Source organism: Pseudopipra pipra, chromosome 6 (assembly GCF_036250125.1).
Source record: "Pseudopipra pipra isolate bDixPip1 chromosome 6, bDixPip1.hap1, whole genome shotgun sequence".
Taxonomy (NCBI): domain Eukaryota; kingdom Metazoa; phylum Chordata; class Aves; order Passeriformes; family Pipridae; genus Pseudopipra; species Pseudopipra pipra.
This window is the reverse complement of record NC_087554.1, coordinates 61,936,873-61,951,876: the sequence shown is the minus strand read 5'-3', so window position 1 is coordinate 61,951,876 and position 15,004 is coordinate 61,936,873. Positions and strand designations below refer to the sequence as shown.

The 15,004-nt window shown below is 47.8% G+C and overlaps 1 protein-coding gene across 11 annotated transcripts in view; it reads left to right on the top strand.

Moving 5' to 3' along the window:
* Positions 1 to 9,572, top strand: part of KTN1 (kinectin 1) — a 76,589-nt gene extending 67,017 nt beyond the window's left edge. For all 11 annotated transcript variants that reach the window (XM_064659558.1, XM_064659555.1, XM_064659554.1 and 8 more), the window contains 4 exons: positions 1,617 to 1,700; positions 3,020 to 3,112; positions 7,675 to 7,798; positions 9,068 to 9,572. In XM_064659558.1, the coding sequence (XP_064515628.1) occupies positions 1,617 to 1,700; positions 3,020 to 3,112; positions 7,675 to 7,779 (282 nt within the window). In that variant the 3' untranslated portion in view covers positions 7,780 to 7,798; positions 9,068 to 9,572. The remainder of the gene's footprint in view (positions 1 to 1,616; positions 1,701 to 3,019; positions 3,113 to 7,674; positions 7,799 to 9,067) is intronic.
* Positions 9,573 to 15,004: the final 5,432 nt, after the last annotated feature.

Genomic DNA, 15,004 nt, shown 5'->3' with positions numbered 1-15,004 from the left:
AAGGCTGCAGGAGCAGTCAGATCCTTCCTTTCCTTGTGTTTGAACAGTTTTTTCTTGCTTTTTGAGCCAGAATTGGGGAAGGTTGTTGCTGTCGCCGTGTCTGTGGGTTTTAGAGTGGGTGGTGGGAGAACCTGTCACCACAGGTGGAGCTGATCCCACCAAGGTGCTGCCACTGATGTGACTGGGTTAAAACAGGGTTTATTTAGAAAAAAACCACCACCACAGCAACAATCTGCTTAAGTGAACAGTCTTCTTGCCTCAGCAACCAGAGCCTCTCCTTTTGAAAGCAAGGGAAATGGGAATTGAATGCATAGCTTGGAGTTAATCAGTAAACGCAAACCTCTTGAATATAAGAGGCAACAATTTATTGTGTCTGTACACAACAAAAGCTTAAAAAGCTGAGCTCCCTGCTAGGGCAGCTCGAGTGCAATCTGATGGGGCTGTGAGGAGGTGGTGAACAACTACCTGCATGCAAATGGCTCAGGAATGCTGTCCAGTGGGTGGGAGTGGTTTTTGCAGGAGACTGAGGAATAGAAATGGTGGGATTTCAGAATAGGTTTCCCTCTGCTTATAGGGTGAGCAAGGAGATAAGCTCAAACTGCAGAGGAGCTCAACAGTGCTTCTCCAAAATGTAGAAAGCCAGCATTCAGCAGTCCAGGGTGCTCCAAAGGGGGAAGCCTTCCAAGGGTGAGACAAATATAATGTGCAGGTTTGGAATTAGTGAGAATTCAGGGCTCTGAGTAGCCTTTTGTTCCCTTCTTTAATCTCCTGCTGGCTCCCAAGAAGATTGACAGCAGGAATAGTGAACATTAGCTCAGCTCACTTCAGAGGCACAAATCCAACAAAATTGGCACTCGAGCTCCTTGTTAACACTCCTGTTCGAGGCTCAAGCCTCAAGTGCTGTGGCTGGTTCTGTGTGCTGTGTTGTAGTGCAATCAAAATACCCTTTAAAAAATGTTTATCCTTTGGAAGGCTGCAGTTTAAGGGCAGCCAGTGCGGAGTATTCATCCTTCTTGACTGAAATAGTTTCACTTTTTTGGATTGAATCTAAACACAATCGACAACTTAATATCCCCCTGTCAGTGATTCATGCCTTGATGTGACGTTAACAGATTGGTTAAGTCAACATAGTTGTAGTAAGTGGTGCTTTATTAAGATGACAAGTAGAGCTTTTTAGTTTATTCAGCAGTAAAGAGACTGTTTAGCCTGAACTAGGAAGATGACAATCTACATTTTTTTGCATGTTTGCTGTGAATTAAGAGTCTGGGCTGACTTCTGTGATAAGGGTGCTAGAGAGGCTTATGCACTGTCAGGGTTGCTAATGCTCCTCCTGGCAATGTAGTTTAAAAGTTGAAACCACTCCTAACGAAGCCGATGCCGACGGTGTCTTTTCTTCTGTAGTTTCCATTCTTTCCGTTTACCTTCACAGATGGAGTCTCTCTTCCTTGACTGTCCTTGTAAACCTCATCATACATGTCCACTAATCCAGTGTGTGCAGTAATTGTCAGTAATCTTACTCCCTTTGCAGTCCATGTGCACTGGGTTAATCCGTGGGACAGACAGATGAAATCTGTGTGTGTGAGGGGAGACTGAGTTTCTTTGTCACTCTTTTGCAGCTGAAAACGCAGCTAAACGAAACACTATCAAAACTCAAAGTTGATCAAAACGAGAGACAGAAGGTGGCTGGTGACTTGCCCAAGGTAAGCAGAGACCCTTAACAGTTGCAGATAGAAATTTTATCAAAAACTCTCAAGACCTGTAGTTTTCCCGTGCTGGAAAAGGTGATTTGAGCAGCTTGAGGGAACTGCCTTCCTGGTGGGGTGTCTTGCTCCACTGTGACTGTGGGTGTAAGAGCTCATGCAAGATACCTGCATGTCTGTAGAAATGATAAAACTGCAACCAACAGCTCTGTTTAATTCTCCTTCCTGAAAGACTCCCTTGTTGATGATAATTTTATGCCAGTGGGAACAAGTGGTGATTTGGGGCTGACAAATAATTCTTTATTTAAAAGAAACCCAGCCTAACAAAAAGCTCATCCCACAGCCCTCCACCCACAGCACAGCCTGAGGCTTTTAAATCCAGTTTCAAGTGGCAGGGGGTTACAAGTTGGTTTACAAGCCATCAGCCCATTGACATGTGGTTACACATCAACTATAACCCAGGAGACTCCAAATCTTAGAAGTCAGTTCTGTGCAAGTGTGATCAGACAAGCAGGTGGGTTTCCTCTGCTCTTCCTCCATGACTGCTCTTAGGAGATGGATTGGAGTGGACAACCTTTAAGCATGAGAGGTCTCAGTGCTGTCTGTCACCCCAGAAACAAAGCTCTCGTGGAAAGTTGATAAATGGAGACAAGAATAGCCTGTGGAGTGGCTGGGCTCTGGCTCCAGACTCTGGAACACCTTGTTTCCTTCAGCATAGTATGGAAATTGGGATGAGTTCTTGCAAGACTGGAGTGGGGAATGCTGTTGGTGGGGCATGCCTTGTCCTGGGGCAGGGATAGGTGATCACAAAAGCAGTGCCAGGAGGTGAGAAGCTACAGGAAACCTGCTCTAATAAGGAATTTAAAATTTTGCTCAGGACAAATTATGTTGGGTGTTGACATGTGAAGTGAGCTGTGCTGGTGTTCATGGTATATTCTACATAAGTACACATCTATGATTAGGATTTTTGAGACCTGCCTGCACTCCTACTCTTGCAAAAAAAATTTTGCTGCACAATTTTTACCTAATAACTTGACATGAGACTCTTAAAGCTTCCCTGTAGAATTGCTCTCAGATGCAGGCAGGCTGACATGCAACATGCTGATTGTAAGGAGACATGTCAGTCTTGGCAAATGTGTTGGTCCCTTGAGCAAATCTGGCATAAAACAGATTTCCTCCTGAACAGTGATTTCCTGTGTCTCTGGTGCTCCTGGGGAGACTGGGGGGTTGCTTTTCAGGCTTTGCTAATTGTTGTGCCTTCCCTGTTTTTTTCCTTTCTTCTTTTCTTTTTTAACTTCCTTTTTTTTTTCCCTTTACAGGCCCAGGAATCTTTGGCAGCTCTTGAGAGAGAAATTGGAAAAGTTTTTGGGGATGCCAATGTTATTGAAAACAGCGACGTTTGCACAGAGTCGGTGAGTGTTTCTTTGAGCTCAGGGGCAACACAAATCCCATGCAAAGTGGGAACTTTGGGAAGTGAGGTCCAGCAAAGGAACAGGTTGTGTGCTGCTGGTGGGGAAATTAGGGCTTGATGAAGCTTCCAGTCCTTGCCAGGGTGGTGTCCTAGAGCTGTATCCTAAGGATGCATTGGGAGTTCTGCTGTCATCTGGATTGTGACCCCTTTCCTGTGGCTCAAATCTGCGAGGAGGAAGAGGAGAGATTCTCTACATGAAGTCTGGGCTTTTGATGGGTTCTTGATTTGGTGTGGGCAACAGTGGGAAGATCCCCAGACTTGTCCCTGCAAGAAGGGAAAGGGGAAGCTAAAAATAAATCTGCTGATGGCTTAAAATACTCACTTCTGGGTTGGCCCTTGCTGACATCTGTAACACCAGAGAGAGGCAGTTCTGCATGACCCATAACACCAAGACAGAGGTTGTCTCTTGCTAGAACGTGGTTCCTTCTGGCCAGAATTCAACTTAAGCTGGTCCTGGCTCCTGGGAATTCGTGTTGGCCTTGATGTGGTCCAGCAGCAAAATCTTGCTTTCCTGAGCTTCAGGAAGGAACAGACCTGAGCTCTGCCTCGTGCTGTCGGTGGGTGACTCTCCAGACTGCTGGTGCTCCTATATCCTCCAGCAGTGGCAGTGTAGTTTTAGGGTGTGGAATTTGGTGGATTCTCTCTGAGGTGGCCTGTTTTTGTGCTTGGATGATGAGTATATTGATCCTAAAAAGGCACCACCTGTAGAGGTGATGGAGCTGTGGCTTTTTCACTGGCGTTCTCCATCTCTGAAAACAAGAGCTTTTACACCAGCTTCAAAATAGCTACGGAACAGCTTTCCAGGAGGCACTTGGGAAGGGGAAGGCTAAAGCAGATGCTCTCCCAGCACGTTTTACACAGCTAAGTGGTGTCAGTGGAACTCATTACCCGTTTCCTTCTGATGGATAGAGTGGAAGGAAACGCTGTCGTCTGAGGGGGAGAGGAGCGTTTGCTGATAGGACAAATAATTTATATTGACTCCTTTTAGCTGCTGAAAGTAAGTGGCTTCATCAGCTGCAGGAGGAAGCTCTGGGTCCTCTGAGGAGTACTGTGGGAAAGCCTTTGTAGTCATTAGCAGGAATGAAATGGCTTTTCCAGAGTAATCAGTTGATGCTGATGGACTTTCGTGTCGGCTCACCGTGTTCAAGGCAGGGTTGCAGCTGGGCCTGTGAGGCCTTGGATGTCCCAACCCTGTGAGCTCGTTCCCAGGAGGATAGTAGGTCTGCTGAGCCCTTCAGCAGAAGATGAGGGGATTTTGGTGACAATCAGGTGCTCTGTGTCCAGCAGGCTGGAGAGAATCCCTCAAACCAATCCCAGCTCTGCTGTGCCTTTGTGGCTTATCCGTGTGGTACATGGGAACAGCGATGCCATCAGCCATGGCACGTGTGGCTGGTGACTCTGGGGAGCCCTCCTGGGCCAGGTGTCATTAGATGTGCCCTGTGGTGCCCCAGATGTGCTCGTTTGACTTAATTGCTTTAGCCTTAACTCAAGTAGTCCCTCTGGCTCTCGCATTGCTTCTCTTCCTTCTCTTCAGCTCTTGTGGGCACGTTGTGGATTTTCTGGCAGGTTTTCTGCCAGAATATCCATGGCTTTATTCTGAAGAGGAGTGTGGAAAAACAGTCCTAACAAACCTATAATTAAGCCTTCATTAGTAAAAATACATTAATTGTCTAAGCAGTGCTCTTGACAGGTAGCCATTGGCAGAGGCTGGAATTAGAACATTTACTTTATCTTTTCTCCAAGCCTTTTATGCTGCCTTTTTGGTTTTTTTTTTTTTTTTTGAGGGGGGAGAAAAGGAAACTGTCTCCCCAGAAGCCTAAAAACCCAGCTGAAAATAGCTCTGAGATCAAAAAAGAAAGTCTTCCAGCCACTTCCACCTAGCAACAGTGCCTCTTTTTTTATGAAGGACCTGAAAACACGTGCTTGAAAATGAGCATATTTGTTCCTTCTGGGTACTGGAACCAGCCCACAAAATTGAGAAATGATACTTGCATAAACCCTCAAACACACTCAGAGTGTTTTCTTTAGACTCCTTTTCTTTCAATTTAAAAATAGACCATTTGGGTTTTCTAATCAGCTGCTTTGTCACTTATGGGACCAGCTGATGACTAAAGGGGGCCTTTTAGTGTGCTTTAAGGAAGTCATTTAAATTCAGCAGCTTGCTTAGGCACTGAGCTTATTTTGAGGCTTATATGAATTCTAACATGCTTTCCCCCCCCAAATCTCAGTGTAAAACATTCCATCATTGGAAACTGGAAATGCCATATGTGTGGAACAGTGGAGGGGAATCTGTCCAGACGGTTCAGCACTTGTCTTGGCTACTGAGTCTGTGATCACAGGGCCTTCCCCACTGCTATCCTTTTTCTCTCTTCCTCTCCATATCCCAAAAAGATAGAATCATAGAATCCCAGAATGGTTTGGGTTGGAAGGGACCATAAAGCTCATCTAGTTCCAAACCCCGTCACGGACAGGGACACCTTCCACGATCCAAGGTTGTTTCAAGCCCCATCCAAACTGGCCTTGAACACTTCCAGGGAAGGAACATTCATGCTTCTCTGGGCAACCTGTGCCAGTGTCTCGCTACCCTCACAGGGAATGATTTCTTCCATATATTTAACCTAAATTTCTCCTCTTTCCCTTGAGTCATGGCAAGCAGGGGCCTGGGGCATAGCAGTGGCTGCTCCACTGGGAGCTACTCAGGATTGGCCCCAGGAGGGTAGGGGATGTGTCTATAATTTATGAGTAAACACTGCCTGAGATCAGTGAGATCACAAAAGAAGTGAGAGGGAGTAAGGGAGGGAAAAGCTCTTCCCAGAGATGGGGCTGGGAGTGGACTGAGAGGCTCCTTCGTTGCCTGTGGTTCCAGTGCTAATGCACAGGCACCCTCATCCCTGGCAGTGTTGGTCAGTGCTGGATTCATTTGTCTGCTGGGCTGCTAATTGCCTTTGCCTTTCTGCTCCTGTCAGTCTGGATGAGATCACTAAGCCAAGTCTCAGCCTCGGCAGGCCTGATCTTCAACAGGGGTAAAACAGGCTAAGACTACCCTAACACAGATCCCAATGATTTTTTACAGTAGGAGATGTTCACCAGTTGTATTCAGTAAGAGCTTTGTTTTGTTCCTGTGTCTGAGCCCGGAGTCATTTCTGTAACAGTGCAGGTGCTTGAGTTTGATTTACTGCTCACTCTGCATTTCCAGCCAAATGGGAGCAGGGAAAATGGCTCTCTCTGAACTCCCTTTAATTTCCCTGGAACTCTGGGGAGAGATTTGCAACCACATAATGCATCAGTCTCATTCTGGTGTAGCACTGGTTCAGTCAGAGTGGGGTTGGCCGATGCCGAGTGCCTGGAAACGCCTCTGTGCTCCTGTTGGGAACTGGGTACCTCTGCATTGCTGACACCAAGGCAGAGCTGCTTATTTTGAGCTGTTAAATTTCCAGGAAAAGCTCTCCTGCAGGTTATCTGCATGTCTGTGTTCTGAGCTGAGTGAGGAGCAAGCAAGGTGTGTTTTGGATGTGGAGTGCTCGGTGCGTCTCTGGAGGAGTTAATCAATAAAGGCAATAAAACAGGGATTACACAGCACTGTTGGCTCCAGCAAGGCTGACAGTCAGGGAGGCAGGAGGGGAAGAGTCCATCTTGAGTTGTGACACTTCCTGATTAATAAACTGTTGAACTCCTGGAAAAATAAAAAAGGGATTTATTTTTGTTTAAAAACACAAGCTCAGCACTTTCATTTCAGCACAGGAAACCAGCTTTTCGGCTCGTGGTAGCTTTCCTTTTTCCTTTTCTGTTTTGACTGGTGCTTAGACTGCTTTGTTAAGCCTTCATCCAAGTCACTGGCAAGTGGGCATTTCCCAGGGGCTCAGAGCAGGGGGTGAATCCATGGGATAGCTGGTGGGCAGCAGCCCATGTCCTGAGCCTGAGCAGAAGCTGTGTGGGTGGGGAAGGGTGTGTGTCTCCAGCTGCTCCACATGGTGTTCCACAGCTGGAGCTGCCTTGTGCTTGGGTGTTACATACTGCTGAGGACACCATCCCACAGATCCTCAATCAGACCCCCTCCTTGGTGGTCCAGGAGCCTTGTTGTTCCAGCTGTGGGATCAGAAGTCATCCCTCCCCCTGGGTGCACCCCAGCCTGTGTTACAAACCACGTGCTCCCGTCTGTGGGGGGGTTCAGCCAGGCTTGTGGGGATGTGGGGTAATAACCTCTGAGGCTGGGTCAGCTGTGGATACAAGCACAATTCCTGGAAGCAGCAGGATGGGAGCTGGAGGTCAGCAATGCTCTCACTGGCATTCTCTGCATGCAGGTAATTCCCTGGAACAGGAAAGGGCTTCTTGACTTTGAACCATGTTGTCATTAAATGTGGCCATAACCCTCTGACTTACAAGAATTGTTCCCATCTGCACAACGAGTTTGTAATTTTATACAGAGGATCTAATTCTAGGCTTTCGTGGTAATTAGATTGTAAATGAGTTTTTAATGATTTCTTTTTTGTCCCCTTCTTCCAGGAATTGACTGATAAAAGACTAAATGTGGCGGTGAATCTTAACCAGGATGTAGGTCATCTCAAGAAGCTGCTCGTGTCAATAAGCCAAATGCTGTCAAAGGGATGAGAACACTACCAGAGAGCAGGTGGGTGCAGCCAGCTGAGCTGGTGGGTGGCTGTTGGGAAGGCCACTGGTCTGTGGTGGTGGGACCTTGTTCAAATTTAACAAGTCTGGTGTCAAAATATGAGGCTTTTTGGAATAATATTGTGGAATCGTTGAATTATTGAGGTTGGAAAAGCCCTGTAAGACCATCGAGTCCAACCTCTAAACCAGCACTGCCAAGGCCATCACTAAACCATATCATACCAAGTGCCACATCCACACATTTTTTAAATCCCTCCAGGAATGGTGATTCCAGCACTGCCTTGCTGTTCCAAAGCCTGACCCTGACAACGCTTTCAGCGAAAATTTTTTTCCTCATATCTAATTTAAATTCTATGTGCAAATCATAAAAAGCTTCTGGCAGGCCCTGGATTTGTTCCTCCATGGATCCACACATCAGTTAGCTGAGACTGATCTTGTATCCCCCTCCCTTTTGCCACCTGCTGCTTCATGCAGCAAATCACCTGAAGTTTTGTGTTCCCAGAGTCTGTGCCTTGTTTCCTTCATCCCAGCAAACTGTCTGCACTTCCATGCTCTGATTGCTTTGGGATGGAGGATATTAAAGTAACCCACTGGGCTTTCCCTGAGCTACCAGCACTGGCTCGCAGTGGTCAGGGGGATATGAGTATCCTGGAGCATCAGTCTGGCATGAACTCTTCATCCAATGACAGACACATGGACAAGGCTTTTATTTTCAAATACAGCCAGTTTGGAAACATGGGCCTTTGTGGTTGGCTGCATCATGCTGGTAGACTTCTTAAATATCAAGTCTGGATAAACTCTACATTAACCTTCCTCAGGCAGCTCGTGCAGGTTGTGGTCCAGGTCTTAACGTGAAGTGTTTGGGTTGAGAGGGAGCAAGGCCTTGGCACTGAATAAGCTGCTACAAGGAGTGTCAGAGCTCCCTCTCACCTGCTGAGGATGGGGACTTGTTTTATTCCTGATTTAGGTTTTTTTTATGCTCCTGCCTCTGTGACACAGCACTGACAGCAGAGCTGGTCTTGAGGGTGATGGGGCTCAGGGTGGGATGAGCCCAGTCTTACAGGACTCCTTATAGGATGGGCTTGGTGCAGGTGGGAGGAAGAGGCTTCCTGCACCTTGACTCTGCTCTGGGAGGCTGTTCTTGCTCAGCCTCCACCATCCTGGCTTGTTCCTCTGAGACTGGTGTTGGCCAACACCAACAAAATGCTGTCAAGGTGTGGGTTTGTTTGGAAACTGCTCCTCTGACGTGGTGTTTTTGTTTCTCTTGCAGAGTGAAGTCACGGGGGAATCGTTAATTTGAGGATAGCAGAAGGCATTGTATTATATTTTGCCAAATTAAAGCCTTATTTATGTTTTCACCCTTTCTACTTCGTCAGAAACACTGAACAGAGTTTTGTCTTTTCTAATCCTTGTTAGACTACTGATTTAAAGAAAAAAACCCGACTCTGTAGACACCTCCAGAGTTTAGTTTTATAATAAAAACAAACCTGTTTGGATAATTAGACCTTTACATTCCTGGAGAGACAGTAAACACATAATCTTTTGTCTTATTTTGCTCAATAAAACTTGTTCAGAAAACTCCAATGTGGTAAAGTCACCAGTGGGATATGACATTTTAATACTGATGTTGTACACTGTTTTACTTAATTACATTTTTGGGATTAGCTGCCTCTGACTTCAACCTCAAGTAAACACTCCTTTTTTTTTTTTTTTTTTTTTGGTTGCTAATGTAATCAGTTTTTGTAATGGTGTCAGCAAATAAAGGGATGCTATTATTCAAGGTGTTCCTGCTCTCTTCTTTTAAGTGAATGTGGATGACTCAGGTGAGGTTTCCACCTCTCCCCTCCCTGAAATGAGCATCAGGCTGCACCCAATGTACTTTGTTTTTGGGCAGAGGAGGAGGCACCAGCTTGAGAAGAGGCAAACTGGGGAGCTTGCCAACTGCAGAGCAAGTTTTTGCTTTAAAGAAAAGGTACTGAGGTTTTAAAAAATGCAAGAAATCCCCAGCAAGCCATCATGCAAAGTGTGGTTCTGTTGTGTTATCTTTGGGAAAAATCAGGGAGTAGAAGGGAGATAAATAGTCAGAAACACTGGATTTTGTGGCAAATCCATGTGCAGAGTATCTCCATTTGCCCTGAATCTGCCTCCTGGATGGGAGTCTGTGGTGGAAGGGTGCTTTGTTGCCTTGTTGTTTGTTGGGAACAAATCTGGGGAGAGAGTTTGATAGGGCAGGGATTCTCCTGGGAGTGTGGGGAGATCAGGGGCCCTCCTGCTTTGGGATTTTTACTTCAATGGGCAAGGTGAGAGGTGGTTGCTTGGTTCTTGAGAGCACTTGAGGACATGATTGTCTGTGGGAAGGCAATAAAACAGGGGTCAAAATGAGTTAATTGTAGAGGTAAAACAACTCAAACTGCTCACCCTGAGCTGTTCACACTCTGTGCTTTATTTTTTTTTTTTTTGGTTACTGTTTTGGCCCTTTGTCATCCACCCCCTTTGACCAGACAGGAGATGAAGAAATCTCTTCCTTACATGGACCCAGTGGTTTCCTGGATGATGCAAGTCCTGCTGAGAGCTGTGAAGTAGCTCAGAAAAGGGAGAGAAAACTGAAAAACCTGGTTTCTTCACAAAAGCAGCTACCCTTGGGTTCCAGCTGTGGCCATTAAGCTGTCATGGAGATGTTATTTCATGGAATTAAATGCTATTAGTCTAACTTTTACAGGTGGCTTGATGCAGAAAGCATTTCTAGTGCCAGGGGCACCCTCTGCAATGAGATCCAAAGGAAAACCTGAACCCTGGAGAGTCTCTGCACTTGCTCAGGTTGTGGTCAGAGGCTGGTCCTTTGGCAGGTGTCCAGACACCTATTTTGGGGGGGTAATTAGCAGTTTGATGGATCCTTGCAGGTCTGACTGTTTTAAAACAATTTAGGAGTGTAACCCAGGAGCTTCAGTGATGGTGGTTTGAGTGGGGGGTGTTGTGGTGTTGCTCTGGTTGCATTCCTGCCCCTCTGGAGAGTCCCAGCTCCTCTGAAGCTGTCACTTGGTAAAATGCATGGCCATGGAGGCAGGGTCTGGCTGTGGGAAGCAGACCTGAGTCTGTGCTTCTGTGTCTGTGTCCTGGTGTGTGCTTGGGTGGAAGCTCAGCCTTCCTCTGGATCAGACACTCTCCTCTGGCTCCTCTGTGTGTCTGGATCTCAGCTGTGGGTTTTGCTCCTCTCCCTTCCCCTTATGGATAAGGGCACTGGGAATCTTCACAAGGAGCTGTTTCCCATCCTCCTTGGGCTCACCAATTAACAATTATCCCAGTGTATTTGGATAACTAGGGGTGCTCAGAGCCTTCCTGACTTGGGCATTGCCAGTTGGAGAACGTGCAGAAATGGGCACCAGGGAATCCCCTTCATTGTGAGCCTCTTTCCCTGTGTGCAGTTGCTCTCCAAGGCCCTGGGAAAGCTGTTGGTAAGACACAGATTGTCCAGGTACCAAGCAGAGCAGGTTGATTGTGGATGCCCTATCCCTGGAAGAGTCCAAGGCCAAGTTGGACAGGGCTTGGAGCAACCTGGTCTAGTGGAAGGTGTTCCTGCCCATGGCAGGGGGTTGGAATGAGATCCCTTCCAACCCAAATCATTCTGTGATTCCCCTGTGTCTGTCCTCCCTGTGGTGCTGTGAAGACAGAGCAGGTTGAGGAGCTGCTGCGTTAATCCTGTGCCTCCCTCTCCAGGAGCTTGGCACAGGTAATGTCCCAGTGAGAATTGGGATCTGCCCGTAAAGCAATGTCCTTTTTTCCTTGAAAAGGTGGGGTTTTATATGCTGGTGATTCCTTGCTCAAGGAAGAAATGCTCCTGGAAGGGACAGCAGTGCCTGGAGATGCTCTGGGTGCAGCCTTTGGAGGAGCAAAGACCGTGTGAGTGTGGAGATGGAAACCTGGCTGTATCTCCAGGCTCTTGATTTTCTGTGGATTAAGCTGCAGAGCAGGGGGTGAAGGTGCTGCTGCAGTGCTCACTTTAAAAAGGGGAGAGATTTGCAGTGTCATTCCCTTTCTCTCTTGGCAGGAATTCTCCCTGGAGAGGACAGGAGACCTTTCGTTTCAAAATCTAAGTGCGGGGTTTTATTTTGCTTTGGGAGGTGTACAGAGGTGTTAAAGGCAGCTGTGAAAAGATCCCCTGAAAAGCCTAGCTGAGCAAACCCTAATCCCCTCCCAGAAGGGTGAGGAAGGGTTAGGCTGGTTCCCCAGGAGCAGCAGGAAGAGGGATGGATGCTGTTTCACCTCTGTGTCCTCTCCAGCCCTCGATAAAATGCGGCTGCTGGCAGTCGCCTCTCAGATTTGGAAGGCTTTGCCACGCCAGTTTGGTCACTAAGAAATCCCTCCTGCTCTGAGCATCTGCTGAGAGAAAAGGGAATGGAAAAAAAAAATTGAAAACGTGTGTGGAGCTGATTCATCAGTGCAAAGGTAGAGCTGGTGCTTGGCGTGTTCCCAGAGCTGTGAGCTCCCGGTTCTCCGCAGAGCTCCGGCCCCTGGTTCCCAGCCAGGCCGGGAGCCGTGGCAGGAGGCAGGTTGGTCTCTGCCCGCGCTAGAGGGAGACAATAGCTAATGGATACAGGGATGCTTTTCTTGGAAAAAGCCCAAGGTGGGATGTTCAGCTGCTGGCAATGGATTTTTGTTATTATTATTTATTTTTTTAGAGGTGACTTGCACCAGGAGAATCTGCGCCGTAACCCGAGCGATGCGGTGCCGGGCGCTTCCCGATCGAGCCTTTTTCCTGTACAAAACTGGCTCCTCTGGCTTTCTGTTCGTTACCAACCCTTCAAAATGGAAATGAGAAGTGCAGGGGAAGGCTCTGAGCTGTCTGGCTGCTCTCACTGAAGTTGTGCTGCCTCTTCTGCGTCCCCCAGCACAACCCTCCCACCCTTTCCCGGCTGTATCCAGCAGACGGGAGCAGCAGGTTGTTTATCCAGTGGCTGCTGTTGGGTTTTCTCAGGCAGTGACTCACCCAGCTATTTATTATTGTGATTAAAAAAAGAAAGCTCGTGCAACTTTAATTCAAGGCCAAATAATTCAAGTGATTTTGCCAAAAAAACCCCTTTGCAAGGACAGAGCTGTGTGTTCTCCCCAGGGCTCCTGGGGGTCCCCATGTCCCCCCATGTCCCCTTTGTTCCATGTGACCTTGTCTTTTTGCACTCTCAGCGATGTTTGCAGTCAGCTGTGGGTTTCCTTGAATCACTTGGTGGTCACTGAGGATCTTGTCAGGCTGATTTTGGCAAGGCTCTGCCTTTTGCCTCGGACTTGGGGGGCTCTTCTGCAGATCTTGGTGGAAGCTGTCAATGGGAACAGCTGCTGGAATTTCCTTATGGAACATCCAGAAGGTGAGAGACACCATGTTTCTGGCAGACCTCAAGGTTAAACATCATCTTCAAGCAAACTCTTCTCTGTGGGGCCAGTCTGTGCTTGTGCCCTGGCTGGAGAGCAAAGGTCTTGGGAAGAAAGTCTCTGGTGATGCTACGGGATGAGAAGTCTTCAAAAGTTTTAAAAGGAAATGGAGAAAACTACTGCTTTTCCAGCATTCAAATTTTCTTTCACCTCCTTTTGGGAGATATAACTTGCTCTGACAAATCCCTGTGGATCCCCTGTCAGCTCTGCCTGGGCAGTGGCTGTGGGGGAGCAATGGGCAAGGGTTGCTCCTTGGGAGGAAGTTTAACCAAGTGTCTTTATGGGGGATATTTTCTCTCTCAAACTTGCTGAAAGTAAGGCTGGACAAGCTCCTGAAGGCACAAATGATGCTGGTTTTTGTTGAGAGCTTTGCCTGTCACAGGGGCAGGATCAGAGTCAGAGAGGAGGACTTAGCTGGTCAGACCTTCATCTGGATGTTGTCCTCTGTGAGACTCTGCCAAAGCAAACCAGTCAGTAAAAGCCTTGTGGAGTTTCCCAAGTTTATGTGAGAGGCCAGGAGTACAGGGACAACCCATGGGAATGCCAAGACTTGCTGGGGTGATCAGTGGGGAGGTTGCCTGTGGTGTGGCCTCTTCCAAAACCTACCTCTCCTCATTCATTCCCTGAACCAAGTGCCTGTCACCAAACCAGTGACAAAACTTTGGTGAGGGGTTGGTACCACAGGCATCCTTGGTCTTGGCAGCTGGGAAAAGAATCATGCCAGCCTGATGGAGTGGTTTGGTTTATTATTTTTTCTTTTCCTTCCCCAAACCCTCTGTCTCCTCAGCAGCCCTGAACATTTTCCTCTCTGAGCCCATCTCCATCCTTCACGGAGAGGAGTGATGATCTGCTGCTGTGTGTCCATGCTGGTGTGCAGCACTGGGACACTTCACCTCTGCTTCAGGAGGTGTCCAGGAGAAACCATGGTCCTCCCGGGGTGGATTGGGTGTGGTGTGACACAGGTCTGTACGAAAGACCGGTTCGATTTCCGTGTTTTAAATTTCCAGGTTTCTGTTTCTCCAAGCATAAGTCTGGGAGGGTTGCTGAGGCTGCTGCTGGAAGTGACCCTGCTTTGCTCTCCCCTGTGTTTGGGATGGGGGCTGGTTGTGCTTTCGGCCCGTGCATCCCCAGCACAACCTGCACGTGGCTCCTCGGTGGCTGTTCGCGGCTTCCCGCGGGGACGCTTCTATTTTTGGAGTGGTTGCACCTAAAAATACATCTTCAGGCTCCTGGGAAGGCTGGCTCTGCATCACTGAGGAGCTAATTAAACTGGGGGAAACGCAGGCCCTCGAGCAGGGCTTGTTCCGTGTCGCTGAAAATGGTTTTTAGGGTTTTTTTTTTTTCTTTCTTTTTGCAGTGATCCACGTTCTTCTTGCACCCCGTGGGCAAGGACTGGACATTTACCCTTTCTCTGAGGGAAGGGCAGGCTCACATCCCAGGAGTTTGGGCATTAAAGCCTGTTTTTGTGCAGCTGTGTCCCCCCTCAAACCCCAAAGTTCAGCTTCAGCCCCACTGTGACCATCACGAGGCCCCCTGAGCAGCACTGGCCACAGCCCCCTCGATGGACAAGGGATGGGGGCTGGGCAAACAGCTTGGGCTAAATAAATTTCATCCTATTCCTTTCTAGAGATTTAGGGTTAATATCCAACTCAGATGTGCCAGATGGGGTCCCATTGGGTTTGGATCTCCAGCCTGGCCGTCAGCAATTCTCCATATTAACAGAACCGCTGTCAGATGTGGCCACGGGTCCTGTTTGTGTTGCTGTGGGACTGAGAGCCATGAGGTG